Below are 14,496 nucleotides of genomic sequence, written 5' to 3'. Positions count from 1 at the left end.
AGGCCACTCCAGAGAAAAAGGCACATGAAAGCATGCCTGGAATTTGCAAAAAGGCACGTGAAAGACTGAGAGCATAAGGTAAATGAGTCTGTGGTCTGAGACAACAATTGAACTATTTGGCCTGAAAGCAAAGCATTATGTCTGAAGAAAACCAGGCATCACCTGTCTAATACCATCCCTACCGTAAAGCATGGTGTTTGCAGCATCATGCTATGGGGATGCTTTTCAGCGGCAGGGACTGGGAGACTGGTAAGGATAGTGGGAACAATGAATACAGGCAAATAAAGGCAAATCATTGATGAGAACCTGTATCAGCGTGCAAATGACCTCAAACTAGGGTGAAGATTTTACCTTCCAACAGGACAATGACCCCAAGCATACAGCCAAATCAATGCTGGAATGGCTTCAGTCCAAGAATGTGAAAGTCCTTGAGTGGCCCAGTCCAGATGTGCAAAGCTGATACTGACACACCCAAGACAACTCAACGCTGTAATCGGCACCGAAGGTCCTTCTACAAAGTATTGCCTTACACACTTAGAAAAATAGGTGCAATCTAGAACAATCCTTTATTTAGATGTCACCATAGGAGAACCGTTTTTGGTTCCAAGTAGAACCTTTTTGGTTCTAGGTAGAACCGTTTTGAGTTCCATGTACAACCCTTTACACAGAGGGTTTTACATGAAAGCCAAAATAGTATACCTGGAACCAAAAAGGGTTCTACATGAAACCAAAAATGTTTCTCCTCTGGGTACAGCTGAATAACACTTTTGAACCCTTTTTTCTACAAGTGAGGTGGAGTGAATACTTTGGTAAATGAGATTTCTGTATTTACTTTTCAATACATTTGCAAACATTTCTAAAAACATGTTTTCACTTTGTCATTATTGTGTGTAGATGGGTGAGGAGAAAATATTTCATAAATTTTTGAATTCAGGCTGTAACACAAAATGTGTAATAAGTCAAGGGGTATAAATACTTTCTGAAGGCACCGTACTTCTGTATGACTGGGGTTCTTTGCTCAATCTGAGGTATCATTGTGGTTATTTTAACATGCAACTGCTTGTTCACAGCGATAGGGGATGTTGGTCAAAATACCAGTGAGTCAAGATATAGACGTGTTATGAGGAATAAGAGAAGGTTAAATGTGCTGTCCTCATGAGAACAAAAACCAGGCATACAAATGGGGGAAGAGATTTTCCTGAAGCATACAGTTCCACTAATACCCATGAGTCATGACATATGAGCAACATATACTGTATCAACCCAGAAGCTCCTTTTCAACCTAATTCCCCCTGGATCCCGCTATACTGTAGTCTATGAACCAGTCCATGGATTGCACCTGGCTGAGAACAGTGATTAAGCTCGTAGCAGCGATAGAGGACTACTTCAATTTTTCAAGAATGAGTTTGGGTGTCTTAAAGGAGCATTCTGGGATTGCTACATCCGTTTTAAGACTTTTAAATGAATGATATATAGCCATTGATTCTTGAAGAAGAAAAAAAGAAAATAAGAAAAATTGTCTGCTCTATGAATAATGTTTATAGCATCAACGTCATAATATAACCATATACATCTCAAGGTAAAAAATCCCCTAGTATGTGACAACAGACGGTGTTACTCTGAACAAAGTCCATAGGAAATGATTTAGAAATGTTCAGATGACAGCACTATCTGTCAGCGATGTCTCAAGTCCTCTGTCGTCAGTCATTTTGAGGTTGCCGGTCTCACTAGCTCTATTTCACAGAGCACAGAACAGAAGTAGCACATATTGCAAAAAATAAATAGGGGCACACAACCGCACCCACTGACTTTCACACTTTCAAAACAACACTTCTCCATGCACAAATACTCTGCAATACATTAGTGTATCTGTGTTGATAGGCAGATGTTAACCCTATGGTGGTGCCACTTTTACGGCCTCTGTTTGTTTTGTGTGCGGTGTAATAAAGTAGGAAAATAAGAGACCAGAGTCCAGTTTGCACACACACACACACACACACACACACGCACACACACACACACGCACGCGCACGCACGCACACGCACACACGCGCACGCACACACACACACGCACGCACGCACGCACGCGCGCGCGCGCACGCACACACACACACACACACACACACACACACACACACACACACACACACACACACACACACACACACACACACACACACACACACACACACACACACACACACACACAGCAGCAGGCAGCAAACACTGTGGGAGGCCTAGGAGGTGGACAACACTCACAGTGTGGGAGTCAATTACCACTAAGTCATTCCCCTCTGTCTGTGAATGACTGTAAAAGTAGTTGAATCGTAATGTTTTGAGAGCCTTTCGAGGGGAAGCGATGTGGTTTGTGAAAAGGACTTGTGCTAGATAACCTATGACATTTCTGGCACAGAACTGAAAGATATTATGCAAACTGTCTCGAAAGTGTACTTCCATTAGCTTTTTAAAACTCACAAATGTAAATTGTTAGATATTGGACAGATCAGCGTTGTATCAATATCTTGGTCACTGTGTAAACAGAGTACAGTGTACTACACTCTTAGAAAAAAGGGTTCCAAAAGGGTTCTTCAGCCGTCCCCATAGGAGAACCCTTTTGGGTTCCAGGTAGAACCCTCTGTGGAAAAGGGTTCTACATGGAACCCAAAAGGGTTCTTCAAAGGCTTATCCTATGGGGACAGCCAACGAACACTTTTAGGTTCTAGAAGATAGCACCTTTTTTTGCTAAGAGTGTCGGCCCTACTTGCATGTTAGACATCCCACATTAACACATACCCACAATTCTCCCATCCCATGTAAATGTACACATCACACATTAAACCAGCCTGGGAGGCAGACAATGGTGATCCTCTCTGTAATTCCAGAGGACCTAGATGTAATATCAGGGCTAGCCCATCCTTATCAATGTCCCATAAGGTCATGTCCCTCACTCCCTTCGCCTGTCCTCAACTGATAAGCCTCACGCAGCCTGCTCTGAGACGGTAGAGAAAGTACCCCTAAAGCCTTAGTAAAGTTTACTTTGGCGACAGTGACACGCAGGCACACACACACACACACACACACACACACACACACACACACACACACGCACACACACACACTGTTTGTCACTGATGGCCCAGGTGAGTGGTAAACCTGGTTGGCTCTCCTCCCCACCGCCTCCGCACTCCACCCTGACCTTAGACTGGAGAAGAGATGTCGCTCTGTACCTCTGATAGCATGGACTGGCTTAATGTTTAGCCTAGGGTCTAAACACACACACACACACACATAGACACAAAGAGGCAGACCGGGAAGCAGTATAAAAGGCAACGTAACCACAGAGACATACACGGCTCAGGGATGGAATCAGGAACACTACACGTAAGGAGGGTACTAGGCGGTAAAACTTTGGGTGAGTCATTGAGTCATTTTTTGGGGGAGTTGGTTTTATAGGATTGCATTTTTATCACAAATAATTTCAGATAACAATCATGACTATCAGCTAATCAATTTGTTACAGTGGACCTACAGCCATAAATGTTTCTATGCTGAAATAAAAACGTGTTCAGTTCTTTCCTAAGCTGAGTCTTTTACAGTAACAGCCTGATCCATAACAATCACAGATAAAGTCAATTGTTTGTCTGTTAAATTGAGAAAAATAGACTCTATAGACCATAATAATGCTGACATAGTATAAGCACATTTCTTAAACTTTGCATGGAATACCATAGAGACTTTTTAATAGGAAAGCATGTAGTGAAATCGTCTGTGTTTCCCCCGTGAGTCAATAGAAGACAAAGGTTACTTGCACCCACCTCCCCAACGTCAAAAATATTTCCACATGACACTCCCCTTGTACTGTAAAAAATAAATAAAAATGCCACCAAGGTAAAAACAGTTTCAAGTTGGATATTCAACGGATATTCGCTCTTTCAAACCTCAATAGCTTTCAAACTATTTGAGAAACAGACTCCAAATCATTGTCATGATGTTGGTAAAATTGTGCACAACATCGCACAGGTCTTATTTTCACGATTTGGACATTAATTTGCTTTCCAAAGCTAATAAACATGTGGAAATGTGAGCAGCATTTTGAATTCCTAATTGAATTAGGAAGTACAAACGTTGTTTACATTTGAATTTCAATAGCTCCTTGGTCATGTGACCTACTGACTTCAAACAAGGTTCCGAATGTCCTTTCAGAGGGGCCTACATATTGCACACCCTTTAGTTTGTCCATTTTCATCTCACATGATTTTACAGTAATTTTTCTAATTTTTAAATTTCAATAGCTCCTTGGTCCTGTGACCTAATGACTTCAAACAAGGTTCAGAATTTCCACTCAGTGGGCCTACACATTGCACATCCTTTAGTTTGTCCATTTCAATCTCACATGATTTTACATGAATTTTGAAACTTTCGAATTTCAATAGCTCCTTGGTCATGTGACCTAGTGACTTCAAACAAGGTGCAGAATGTACACCGACTACCCTCCTATATTGCACACTTCTTGGTTGTGTACTGTAAAATCATGCGGTGTAACGTACATTTTTCATAGTTTTAAATTGCAATAGCTTCTTGGTTATGTCAATTACACACCTAAGAAGCATACAGTGGATATACATCCATATTGCATAACCTCTAGTCATGTATCTTCTATATTGTTGTACATTAATATTAGTTTGACAATTAGGGGGTTCAGTCCAGTGTTGTGTATACCCTTTTCTTTAATATTTATCTATAATAACTGGTAGTTCTAAGTACTTGTTTTCCCTGTTTTTTATTTTGCCACAGTATTTAACAGAGGTACACAATAGGAGAGGGACAGATAATATCTCCTTTCGTCGTTAATATCAACCATAAAGGAAAAGGTCAAAGTACGAGAGTCATGTTATTAATTGTCCAAAGCAGGGATGGAGAGTGAGCTAGTGAGGTAGGCTGCAGTGGGTTTGCTGGTCAATACATATACTGAACATGTAACCACAGTAATGGTGGCCAGTAAATCAATGAATAAAACATGTATATTGACAAATTAAACAGAAATTGTAGACCTTTAATATTTTCCAACATGTCAACAGAGACTTTACTTCAATTAAGTACGAAACATGTCACCGTGTTAACTTTCTCTTTATCCCTGGTTGATGTACATTTCAGAGCCTCTTCAGTGTGGATGGGGTATAGCATACATTTTCAACAACAGACTGCACTTCCAGTTTGTGTTCTTTACTCTGTTGAACTCTTTTGTCTTCATTCCTAGGCACAGCACATGGAACCACCGTTGGCATGCAAAACATTCAACCTAAAACAAAACAAAGCTTAACACGTTATAAATAATATCAAATATCAATGCAGTATGACGTATTAGCCATCCATTGTGTTCTATCATAAATTGTCTTACATGTTACTAACCCAGGCAGTCTTTGGGCCACATCCAGGTTCTTTATCAGTGGCACACATGAAGCAGTTGTTGAACTCTGAAATCATAGGCATGACCTGAGCATATGGCTGTCCCACACAACAACATAAAAATATACATAACATAAAAAAATATTTACATTTACTTTGAATGACATGTCATTACATACCAGACATTTTTAGTATAACCTCAAGCCATTTCTTTTCGCAGTTGCTCCATGTGTTTTTGAAGGTTCTATATGCATTTGGGAGGGGATGTTGGGGAAGTTCTGTGCTTTATGCTGTTTTCATTATCACTGTAATTTAGTAGAGGTTCCTACGAGAGGTTATGCCCCATTCTACACACAGCCCAAATTATAGGCCCTGAAACATTTACAGGACAATAATAAAAGTAGCATATAGGATCCAACCCTATCACAGAGTGAATAAATGTAGAGCATTTGTAGACTTTAAGGAAACAATTATTAAGGGACAGTTTCATCAGTACGTGCTTAAAGAAAGTCATATCACAAAGATCACAGATGACAGTGCCCACCAAATCTATGACAACGGAGAATGAATTGCAAGCACCAAAGTGTGTTAAAGTGTGTTTGTCAAAATAATATCTGAAAATGTCAGTTTTTGAACATAATACCTCTATTTGCAATAACAATTTATGATATATACAGATGAGGAATATTCCATGTACCAACATGAAATGTAGGACGGACATAAGACATTCCCACATACAGTTTACACGTACATAGAGGTATTTTTCAGCTATGATTTTACCACTCAGAATCCAGAATGGATATGACAATGGGACCAGCACAGGACGTAATACACCCTTACAACAATCTGCTTTTTGATCTTCTTGACTTCTTATCTGGTAAACTGCTACCGTGTGTCAAGAAAAGAGCCCCAATTAGGGGTTAGTGTGCTCCAGTTAAAAAGGTCTGGTTTAGATGAAAAACTATTGCCCTGTGTCCCCGTCCATAGGGGCATGAGAGACTAGTCAGTGGTAGAATTGAGTTGGCACTTTATTGGCCCAAACATCCACAGACCCACAAGGTTGAGGTTACTCATTGTCAGTAATTAGTAATATATATATTTTTTTGCATTGATGCATTGTGTCTTCTAACTGTGCAAGAATAGGATACAAAGCAATAGAAAACATTTGTTCCCATAAATACAATGGAGGATGTCTCTCCTCATACCTCTGGCACTTGAGTCAGACTGCCAGACTGTGTAAAAACTTAATGATGGGGCCAGCAACGGAGTTCCTATTGACTAAGCACCACGGAGACCAATCAGGAGAGAATACACAGGTCAAGGGTGCCAATTGAAAGTCAAGGGGTGTGTCTGTGCCTTTTGGATTACCCTCTCTTTACAGAGAATCCCTGTGGTTCAAGAATAGCTACCCATCCCCTTTCAGTCTGCTCTGCGCATGTCTGAAAGTGACAGAGCTAGCAGCCAAGACAGTTTTTCACAGTATGTCATAAAAAATTAGGGCCATAAATATTAAAGTGTACGTCATCAGAACCATTCAGCTCCATTTCCAGTTAACTACATAATGATATTACATGTCCTTATACTTGGTTAGGTGCACATCTAATGTTCTATGTTCATCCTTCATACTGTGTGAATGATTTTTTACACAATATGTTTAGAATTGTGATAAAAAAAAATGCTTATTGTCATGTTATGACGAGTATTTATTTACCTCACCCACAAGCATTTGTGGGGCTGCAGAGTTTTAAACTCTTGAATGATGGAGGAGGAAAGAGGGTCTTTTTGTCTGTAGACCTCACGACAGCAACCACCACCTCGCAATTTTTTCTTCGCCACAGAGCTGTGACCTGCAATATGCAACTGAAACACATTTAGAAGAGTGATTGTCCTCTTAAACATGAACCGAAAACAAACGATCACAATCCTTTAACATTTGAAAAAAAAAAAAAAAAAAAAACCATTGTCACTTCGTGATTGTTTGTCATTTTCCCTGTCCGCTAGAGTCTCTCGGCCTCACCTTCTGTCCCTCTGTCTCTGGAGTAAGGATCTAGATGGTGTTGACTGAACTTCTGGCCACCATCAATATTTCCCTTTCCATTGTCATCTTTATTTGCCAGTTTCATGACACGCTCTGTTTCCAACGTGTTGTTAATAACTCCATCATTTTGTTGTCGTTGTATGTTCTCTGTGGTGACATTAAAAGTTGAATTCATCACTATGGCGATACCTTTCCGTCACTCAGAAATAGAAGAAAGCGATCAAAATTGAAGTTGATCACTTCACAGGAAAAAAACAGTAGTTTCAACGTGTAGTTGTGGTGCGCATGTTATACGTTTTGGTGATACACAAAAAGATATGTGAATCTATTTTCCCAGTTAGAAATAGTAGGCCATGCATCAAATAACTATTTTCATCAGAAAAAACGAACGCTCAAATGCACTATAGTATTTTGTAAGTTGTCTGCAGGTGGCTTGTTGGGAATGCACACAAATATCAAGTCTTTATCAGGTTATGTAAACTGCGTGCTAATACTCACAGTAGAAGCATTTGTGTTAATGTACAGTATATGAAAGAGATGCTATGAAAATTATTATTTCACGTTATCAAGCTCACTCTGATTGACAAATCCCTGCCTATTACCGTGATTAAAAAGAGCATATGAAACATTGTTTTTCATGAGGCCTACCTGTGCTCCTTCCTTTAAGCACCTCTGTTCGAACACCTCTCCTGTCCTTGATCCATTCCACATACAGCCATTTGTGGATCTTTTCAGTGTCCGTGTGAACGATAGTTATTGCGAGGCTGGAACATTTGTTAACTTCCCCCAAAAATGTTGAACACCCATGTAAAATGAAGGCCTGCAAAGCTTACAGATTTAAGTCTAATAGCATGAGATGAAAGTAGACAAACATCAGGGTGTGCAATGTGTAGGCCCACTGAGTGGACGTACCGAACCTTGTTTGAAGTCATTAGGTCACATGACCAAGGAGCTATTGAAATGTAAAATTTAGAAATATTCATATAAAATCATGTGAGATGAAAATGGACAAACTAAAGGGTGTGCAATATAGAAGGGTAGTCAGTGGACATTCTGAACCTTGTTTGAAGTCAGTAGGTCACATGACCAAGGAGCTATTGAAATTCAAAAATGTAAATAAATCATTTCAAATAGTGCGAGATGTAAATACACTTTTTTAAAGTGTGTGCAATGTGTGTCTATGCCACTGGGTAAGCTACAACCAGTTTTGAAAGCTGTAGGTGTAATGGTTAAAGAGCTATTGAAATTAGAAACATGTGATTTGTTACTATGTTGATGGTCCCTAACTGCTGTTGGTGGTCGTAAGGAAAACCACAGGCGAATATCCGTTGAAAATCCAACCTGAAACTGTCTTTACCTCGGTAAAAATGCACACCCTCCCCCTTATACTTATAGAGTTAACCCAAAACAATGTTTACGACCACAAATAACAATAACTGTAGCGACCCTGTGTTTTTAAACGTGGATATCATCTTCGCCACTTCACCATGCTTTTATGGCACAGTCGATACCATGCAGGGCTACGGGCCAGAAGGTTGAGGGTTCGCAGACCACCACGGACAAGTTAACTCTCCCTACCTGTTTCATTACACTACGATCAGAGCCGGCTGCAGACAATGATCAGCTAGGTAGGAATCCGATTTACAAAATGTTGATGCAATATTTATAATTATATAAAACATATGCAATTAATTTTCCAACAACAGGTTTCTGTGCCAAATGCACCACAGAACCAATAAGCCAAGCATATCGACTTTGGACGCTTCAACATCATGGTTTGCGTTTTCAACACCACAATCAAATAGACTTGTCAATCTCGACAAACAGAATATACGGGTCTACATCCCTCCCTACCTTGTAGGCCTACCCAGTATCGAAGGCTTGGCTTGACAATCTCTGAATGTCATTACACTTTTTTGAGTTTTGTAACAGATGTCTCTTTCCATTGAATTAGCCTAATCAGATTAGAACATTGTGACTGTTTGTGTTTGTGTCACACATGAAAGGTGATACATTTAAAAAGTGAAATGACAAATACAGGCTATATTAAAGCGTAAATTTGTAGAGAGGAAGCAGAGCAATTTAAGCTTACCTTTTTTAGACTTTACACAGCCTGGAGGTTTGTTGGGTCATTGTCCTGTTGAAAAACAAATGATAGTCCCACTGAGCGCAAACCAGATGGGATGGCGTATTGCTGCAGAATGCTGTGGTAGCCATGCTGGTTAAGTGTGCCTTGAATTCTAAATAAATCACAGACAATGTCACCAGCAAAGCACCCCCATACCATAACACTTCCTCCTCCATGCTTCACGTGTGAACCACACATGTGGAGATCATCCGTTCACCTACTCTCCGTCTCACAATGACATGGTGGTTGGAACCAAAAATCGAACATTTGGACTGATCAGACCAAAGGACAGATTTCCACCGATTTCCACCATTTCTCGTGTTTCTTGGCCCAATCAAGTCTCTTCTTCTTATTGGTGTCCTTTAGTAGTGGTTTCTTTGCAACAATTCAACCATCAAGGCCTGATTCACACATACTCCTCTGAACAGTTGATTTTAAGATGTGTCTGTTACTTGAACTCTGTGAAGCATTTATTTGGGCTGCAATTTCTGGTAACTTTAATGAACTTATCCTCGGCATCAGAGGTAACTGGGTCTTCCTTTCCAGTGGAGGTCCTCATGAGAGCCAGTTTCATCAAAGCGCATGATGGATTTTGCGACTGCACTTTCCAAGTTCTTGAAATTTTCCAGATTTAGTAACCTTCATGTCTTAAAGTAATGATGGACTGTCATTTCTCTTTGCTTATTTGAGCTGTTTTTTTTTACCAAATATATACCACCCCTACCTTGTCACAACACAACTGATTGGCTCAAACGCACTTAAGAAGGAAAGAAAGTCCACTAATTAACTTTTAACAAGGCACACCTGTTTATTGAAATGCATTCCAGTTGACTACCACATGAAGCTGGTTGAGAGAATGCCAAAAGTGTGCAAAGCTGTCATAAGGGCAAAGGGTGGCTACTTTGAAGAATCTGAGATATAAAATATATTTTAATTTGTTTTACGCTTTTTTTTACTACATGTTTCCACGTGTTATTTCATAGTTTTCGCTATTCACAGTCTTCTCTATTATTATACAATGTAGAAAATAGTTCCAATAAAGAATGAGTAGGTGTGTCCAACCTTTTGACTGGTACTGTATGTGGCCAAATTATTATAGGACGACTTGGGAGAATGATGGTCCACAAAATACAGCAGACTGGCCTGCTACTGTGCCTTTCTAGACCTTATAAACCGTCGAGAGCAGACCCACAACTGATCCAAATGGAAGGCAATATTCAAATCACAGGGCTTTTGCACCGTTGTTCAAATGACATTATCATTGCAGTTTACAGCCTTGGTGCAGCTTTGAATTATTTTACAGTTAAGCCTATTGCAGATGTGGACAAACGATCCACCTACTACTATTGTCACTATGCATGGTGGATAGAGGGCAGGATAGACAGACCTGTAGACCATATTGACCTGTGGTGAAGTTAGCTCCCGGAAAAGCATAGTGCATAAGGGAAGTAACAAAAACATGTTTACATAGGGGAGGCGCATGAAAGCAGATGAGGAAATTTGTCTAAGATGGACTCAATGATATAGTAAAACCTGCAAAAGGGGGAATGCAAACCAGGGGAGAAACATTCTCTTCAACATTTACACTCATCACAGCATCTTCAGTGGTGGTTTTCTTCTTCTTTAGCTGACAGTACCAAGTGAGAAAGTTCATTAAAATAGCTTCCCTTATCTCAGTAGCCCACCACATGGCTGGGTTTGCAGGATCACTCATGGGTGGAGCTACAGTAGTAAGCACATATCTATTATGTATAACTATATCATTTTAGTGGTAGAATATTTGTAGAGTGTATCCTTAAAACCATTTAGTAAAAGGCAAACTTTACTGGGTGTAAGGGTCACACTGGGTGTATGGGTTACACACGAGTTGATGCTGTAACTAGTGGGAATGACTGTCTTTCTCGATCTGACAACTGGGGTTTTGTGTATTTGCCTGGTGAACCTGCTGTCAAAATGACATTTCTAATACTGTAGGTATCACAGAGCTGTAACTGAACATGGAAACATACAGAGTGAACCATCTCAAACCATTCCATTTGGACATGCTAAGACTAGTATATATATATATAGTAGAGTTGTCTCCTGATATGCACTGGCATGGGTCTATGACTATGTGCATTTAACCAGAGCATGCAGATATGTGGAGCAAGTATTTTGTGAGACTGTTAAACTGCTCTGTGTTGCATAATACTGTAACTGTCTCACGGAACCCAAACCTGCTGCACGCATGTGACATCCTGCGCTATCGTGCATATATTTATTTTGTCCCTCTACACCAAACGCGATCACGAGACGCAGGTTAAAATAGCAAAACAAACTCTGAACCAATGACATTAATTTGGGGACAAGTCGAAAAGCATTAAACATGTATGGCAATTTAACTAGTTAGCTTGCACTTGCTAGCTTTCTGTTTAGCTAGCTTGCTGTTGCTAGCTAATTTGTCATGGGATATAAACATTGAGTTGTTATTTTACCTGAAATGCACAAGGTCCTCTACTCCGACAATTAATCCACACATAAAACGGCCAACCGAATCGTTTCTAGTCATCTCTCCTCCTTCCGGGCTTTTTCATCTTTGAACTTATAAGGTGATCGGCAAAACAGTTTGTCTTTCAATCATCCACGTGGTTATAACCAATGAGGAGATGGCACGTGGGTACCTGCTTCTAGAAACCATTGAGGAGGTGGGAGAGGTAGGACTTTCAACGCGATCTTCGTCAGAAATAGAAAGGAATTCTATTTTAGCCCTTGGCAACGCAGACACTCGTTGGCGCCCGCGAGCAGTGTGGGTGCAATAATTGAATAACACGGATTTCTAAATTTATTTTGCGACGCTCGCGCATGCAACGTGTCCGGTCTGGTCAGCATGTAACGCTGTGCACTCATCACTCGTAATCGACTGAACTGTCTGGACAGGTGAGAAATACTTCATAGCGTGCGACAAGTCTTGATATTCTCTTCCTGTGACAGAGGCTGGTGATGACGAGGAGGCCCCACCAGAGCCACCAGAGCGGGTGACCCATCGTCCCCTGTCCCCTCTGGGCCGCCTCTATGTCTACGCCCTGCACGGCTGCCTGTGTGAGGTGGGCTTCACCGCTGTATGGGACTGGTGGGAGACCAAGGACAGGAGGCTGGCAGGACACACCAGCCTTTGGGCCCTCCCCATGTATGCCTTGGCCATCTTCCTCATAGAGGGCCTGCGTGGCAGGCTGTTGGCCCAGTGCTGCCCCCTGCTGCTACGCATGCTGGTCTACACCCTGTTCATCTACCTGTGGGAGTTTAGCTGGGGCGTGGTGCTGAGGTTTCTAGGAGCCTGTCCATGGGACTACTCTGGGTTTAGCTATAACCTGGCAGGGCTGGTGACTCTTGAGTACGCCCTGCCCTGGGCTCTGGCCTCACTAATAGCAGAGCAGCATGTCATCAGAAAAACTCTGAGAGTACGACTGGCTAACTGATGACTCTCTGTAGAGGATTACCAAGTCATACAGTCTCACCTACATGCTATTATATACACAGCATACTTAAGCAATAAGTCCCGAGGGGGTGTGGTATATGGCCGTTCTTAGGCATAACACAATGTGGAGTGCCTGGAAACAGCCCTTATCATAAACCCCCGAGGTGACTTATTGCTATTATAAACTAGTTAACAATGTAATCAGAGCATTAAAAATACATGTTTTGTCATAGCCGTGGTACACAGTCTGAAATACCACAGCTGTCAGCCAATCAGCATTCAGGACCTGAACCACCCAATTTATAAATGGAAACACACCATGTAAATGACAGTGTCCTCACAAACCCTTAAGTCCATCGTTTTCAGTAAGCATGGTAATAAACTGTCAACACGGTAATACAGGCAAGCATTTTTACTGAGAGAGCACTAGTCGGTTGCCATGGCAGCGAATAACAAGTGCACTATCAAGCATCAAATGAGGCAAGCTGGAACATGACAGAATGTATCAGTCATCTGCTCTGTGGGCAGTACACTGTGCTGGGAAGAGAATCTACTGTAGGGCCACTGTCACAAACCCACACACCACATTCAGTTGAACAACCTAAGTACTGTTCAAACATCCTAAAGGATCAAAGGCTTCATATTAAAAAAGGGTTTTAATTAGTAGGCCCGTCAAATATCTCGACTAACGTTCAGTGAATTGCTGATTTCTATTTTGTTCTGCTATCTTACATACATCAGGTTTGGACTACAGAGAAATACAATGAGTTATTCTGAACTGAACTGTTTAACTTGGTTAAATGGATGTTGTTCAAATGAATCTAATGGAGCATTGCATCAGTGGAAGATCAAAGTTATGCTTCAGTGTGTGGTTTACATGAAGGGAAGTATTACAGGAAGTACGTGTGAACTTCCTCATTCAACCATCCTGACTGCTGGGAAGTGCTAACGAAACCATTTGGTGTGTTAACAAACAAGAGATCACATACCATATTTGTATTTATTTATGAACACTTGTACAAATTGTACAAATGTACAATTCAGTTTGAATACATTTCAACACTGATTCAGGTGTTCATGAAATGGTTTCATTCCGAAAGCATGAAAATATATTGTTGTTGATAAGTTTATTTGTCAAGATGTTCTATTACAGTTTGTTTGACTTCCTGTTTTACTCAATACTTACCCAAATCTTATCTTTGAGTTCATTACAGAGTGTTAATCTTTAACGTCATTTATGACTCAGGGTTACAATCACGCTCTCTGCAGCAAAAGAACATGCAATCTCTTTCGCTGACCCTCCTTTTTCCTTGTGCGTCGCAGCAGAGAGCGTGCTCATCAGAGGTCATGCACATCTCCTTCCTGGGTTTTGAGTGACAAACAGGCAAATTCTCCCCTCCACTGGTACCGCAAGCACCGGAATCATACAAAAACAGAAATTCAAACAGATTCCTCTAGCAAACCACAAAA

The 14,496-nt window shown here is 40.8% G+C and overlaps 1 protein-coding gene across 1 annotated transcript; it reads left to right on the top strand.

Annotated features, from left to right (window-relative positions):
• Positions 1–3,071: 3,071 nt before the first annotated feature.
• Positions 3,072–14,208, top strand: LOC110527131 (transmembrane protein 229B). Its single transcript, XM_021608283.2, has 2 exons — positions 3,072–3,412; positions 12,543–14,208. Exons 1-2 carry the CDS (start codon positions 3,361–3,363, stop codon positions 13,025–13,027), a joined length of 537 nt encoding a protein of 178 aa, XP_021463958.1. The 5' UTR covers positions 3,072–3,360; the 3' UTR covers positions 13,028–14,208.
• Positions 14,209–14,496: the final 288 nt, after the last annotated feature.

The sequence above is a fragment of the Oncorhynchus mykiss genome, chromosome 1 (assembly GCF_013265735.2).
Source record: "Oncorhynchus mykiss isolate Arlee chromosome 1, USDA_OmykA_1.1, whole genome shotgun sequence".
Lineage (NCBI taxonomy): Eukaryota > Metazoa > Chordata > Actinopteri > Salmoniformes > Salmonidae > Oncorhynchus > Oncorhynchus mykiss.
This window is presented reverse-complemented; position numbering and strand designations above follow the sequence as displayed.

Coding starts and splice junctions, on each gene's coding strand:
- LOC110527131 (XM_021608283.2), top strand. CDS start 3,361: ATGGAATCAGGAACACTACACGTAAGGAGGGTACTAGGCGGTAAAACT. Junction 3,413..12,542: donor ACTAGGCGGTAAAACTTTGG/GTGAGTCATTGA, acceptor TTCCTGTGACAG/AGGCTGGTGATGACGAGGAG.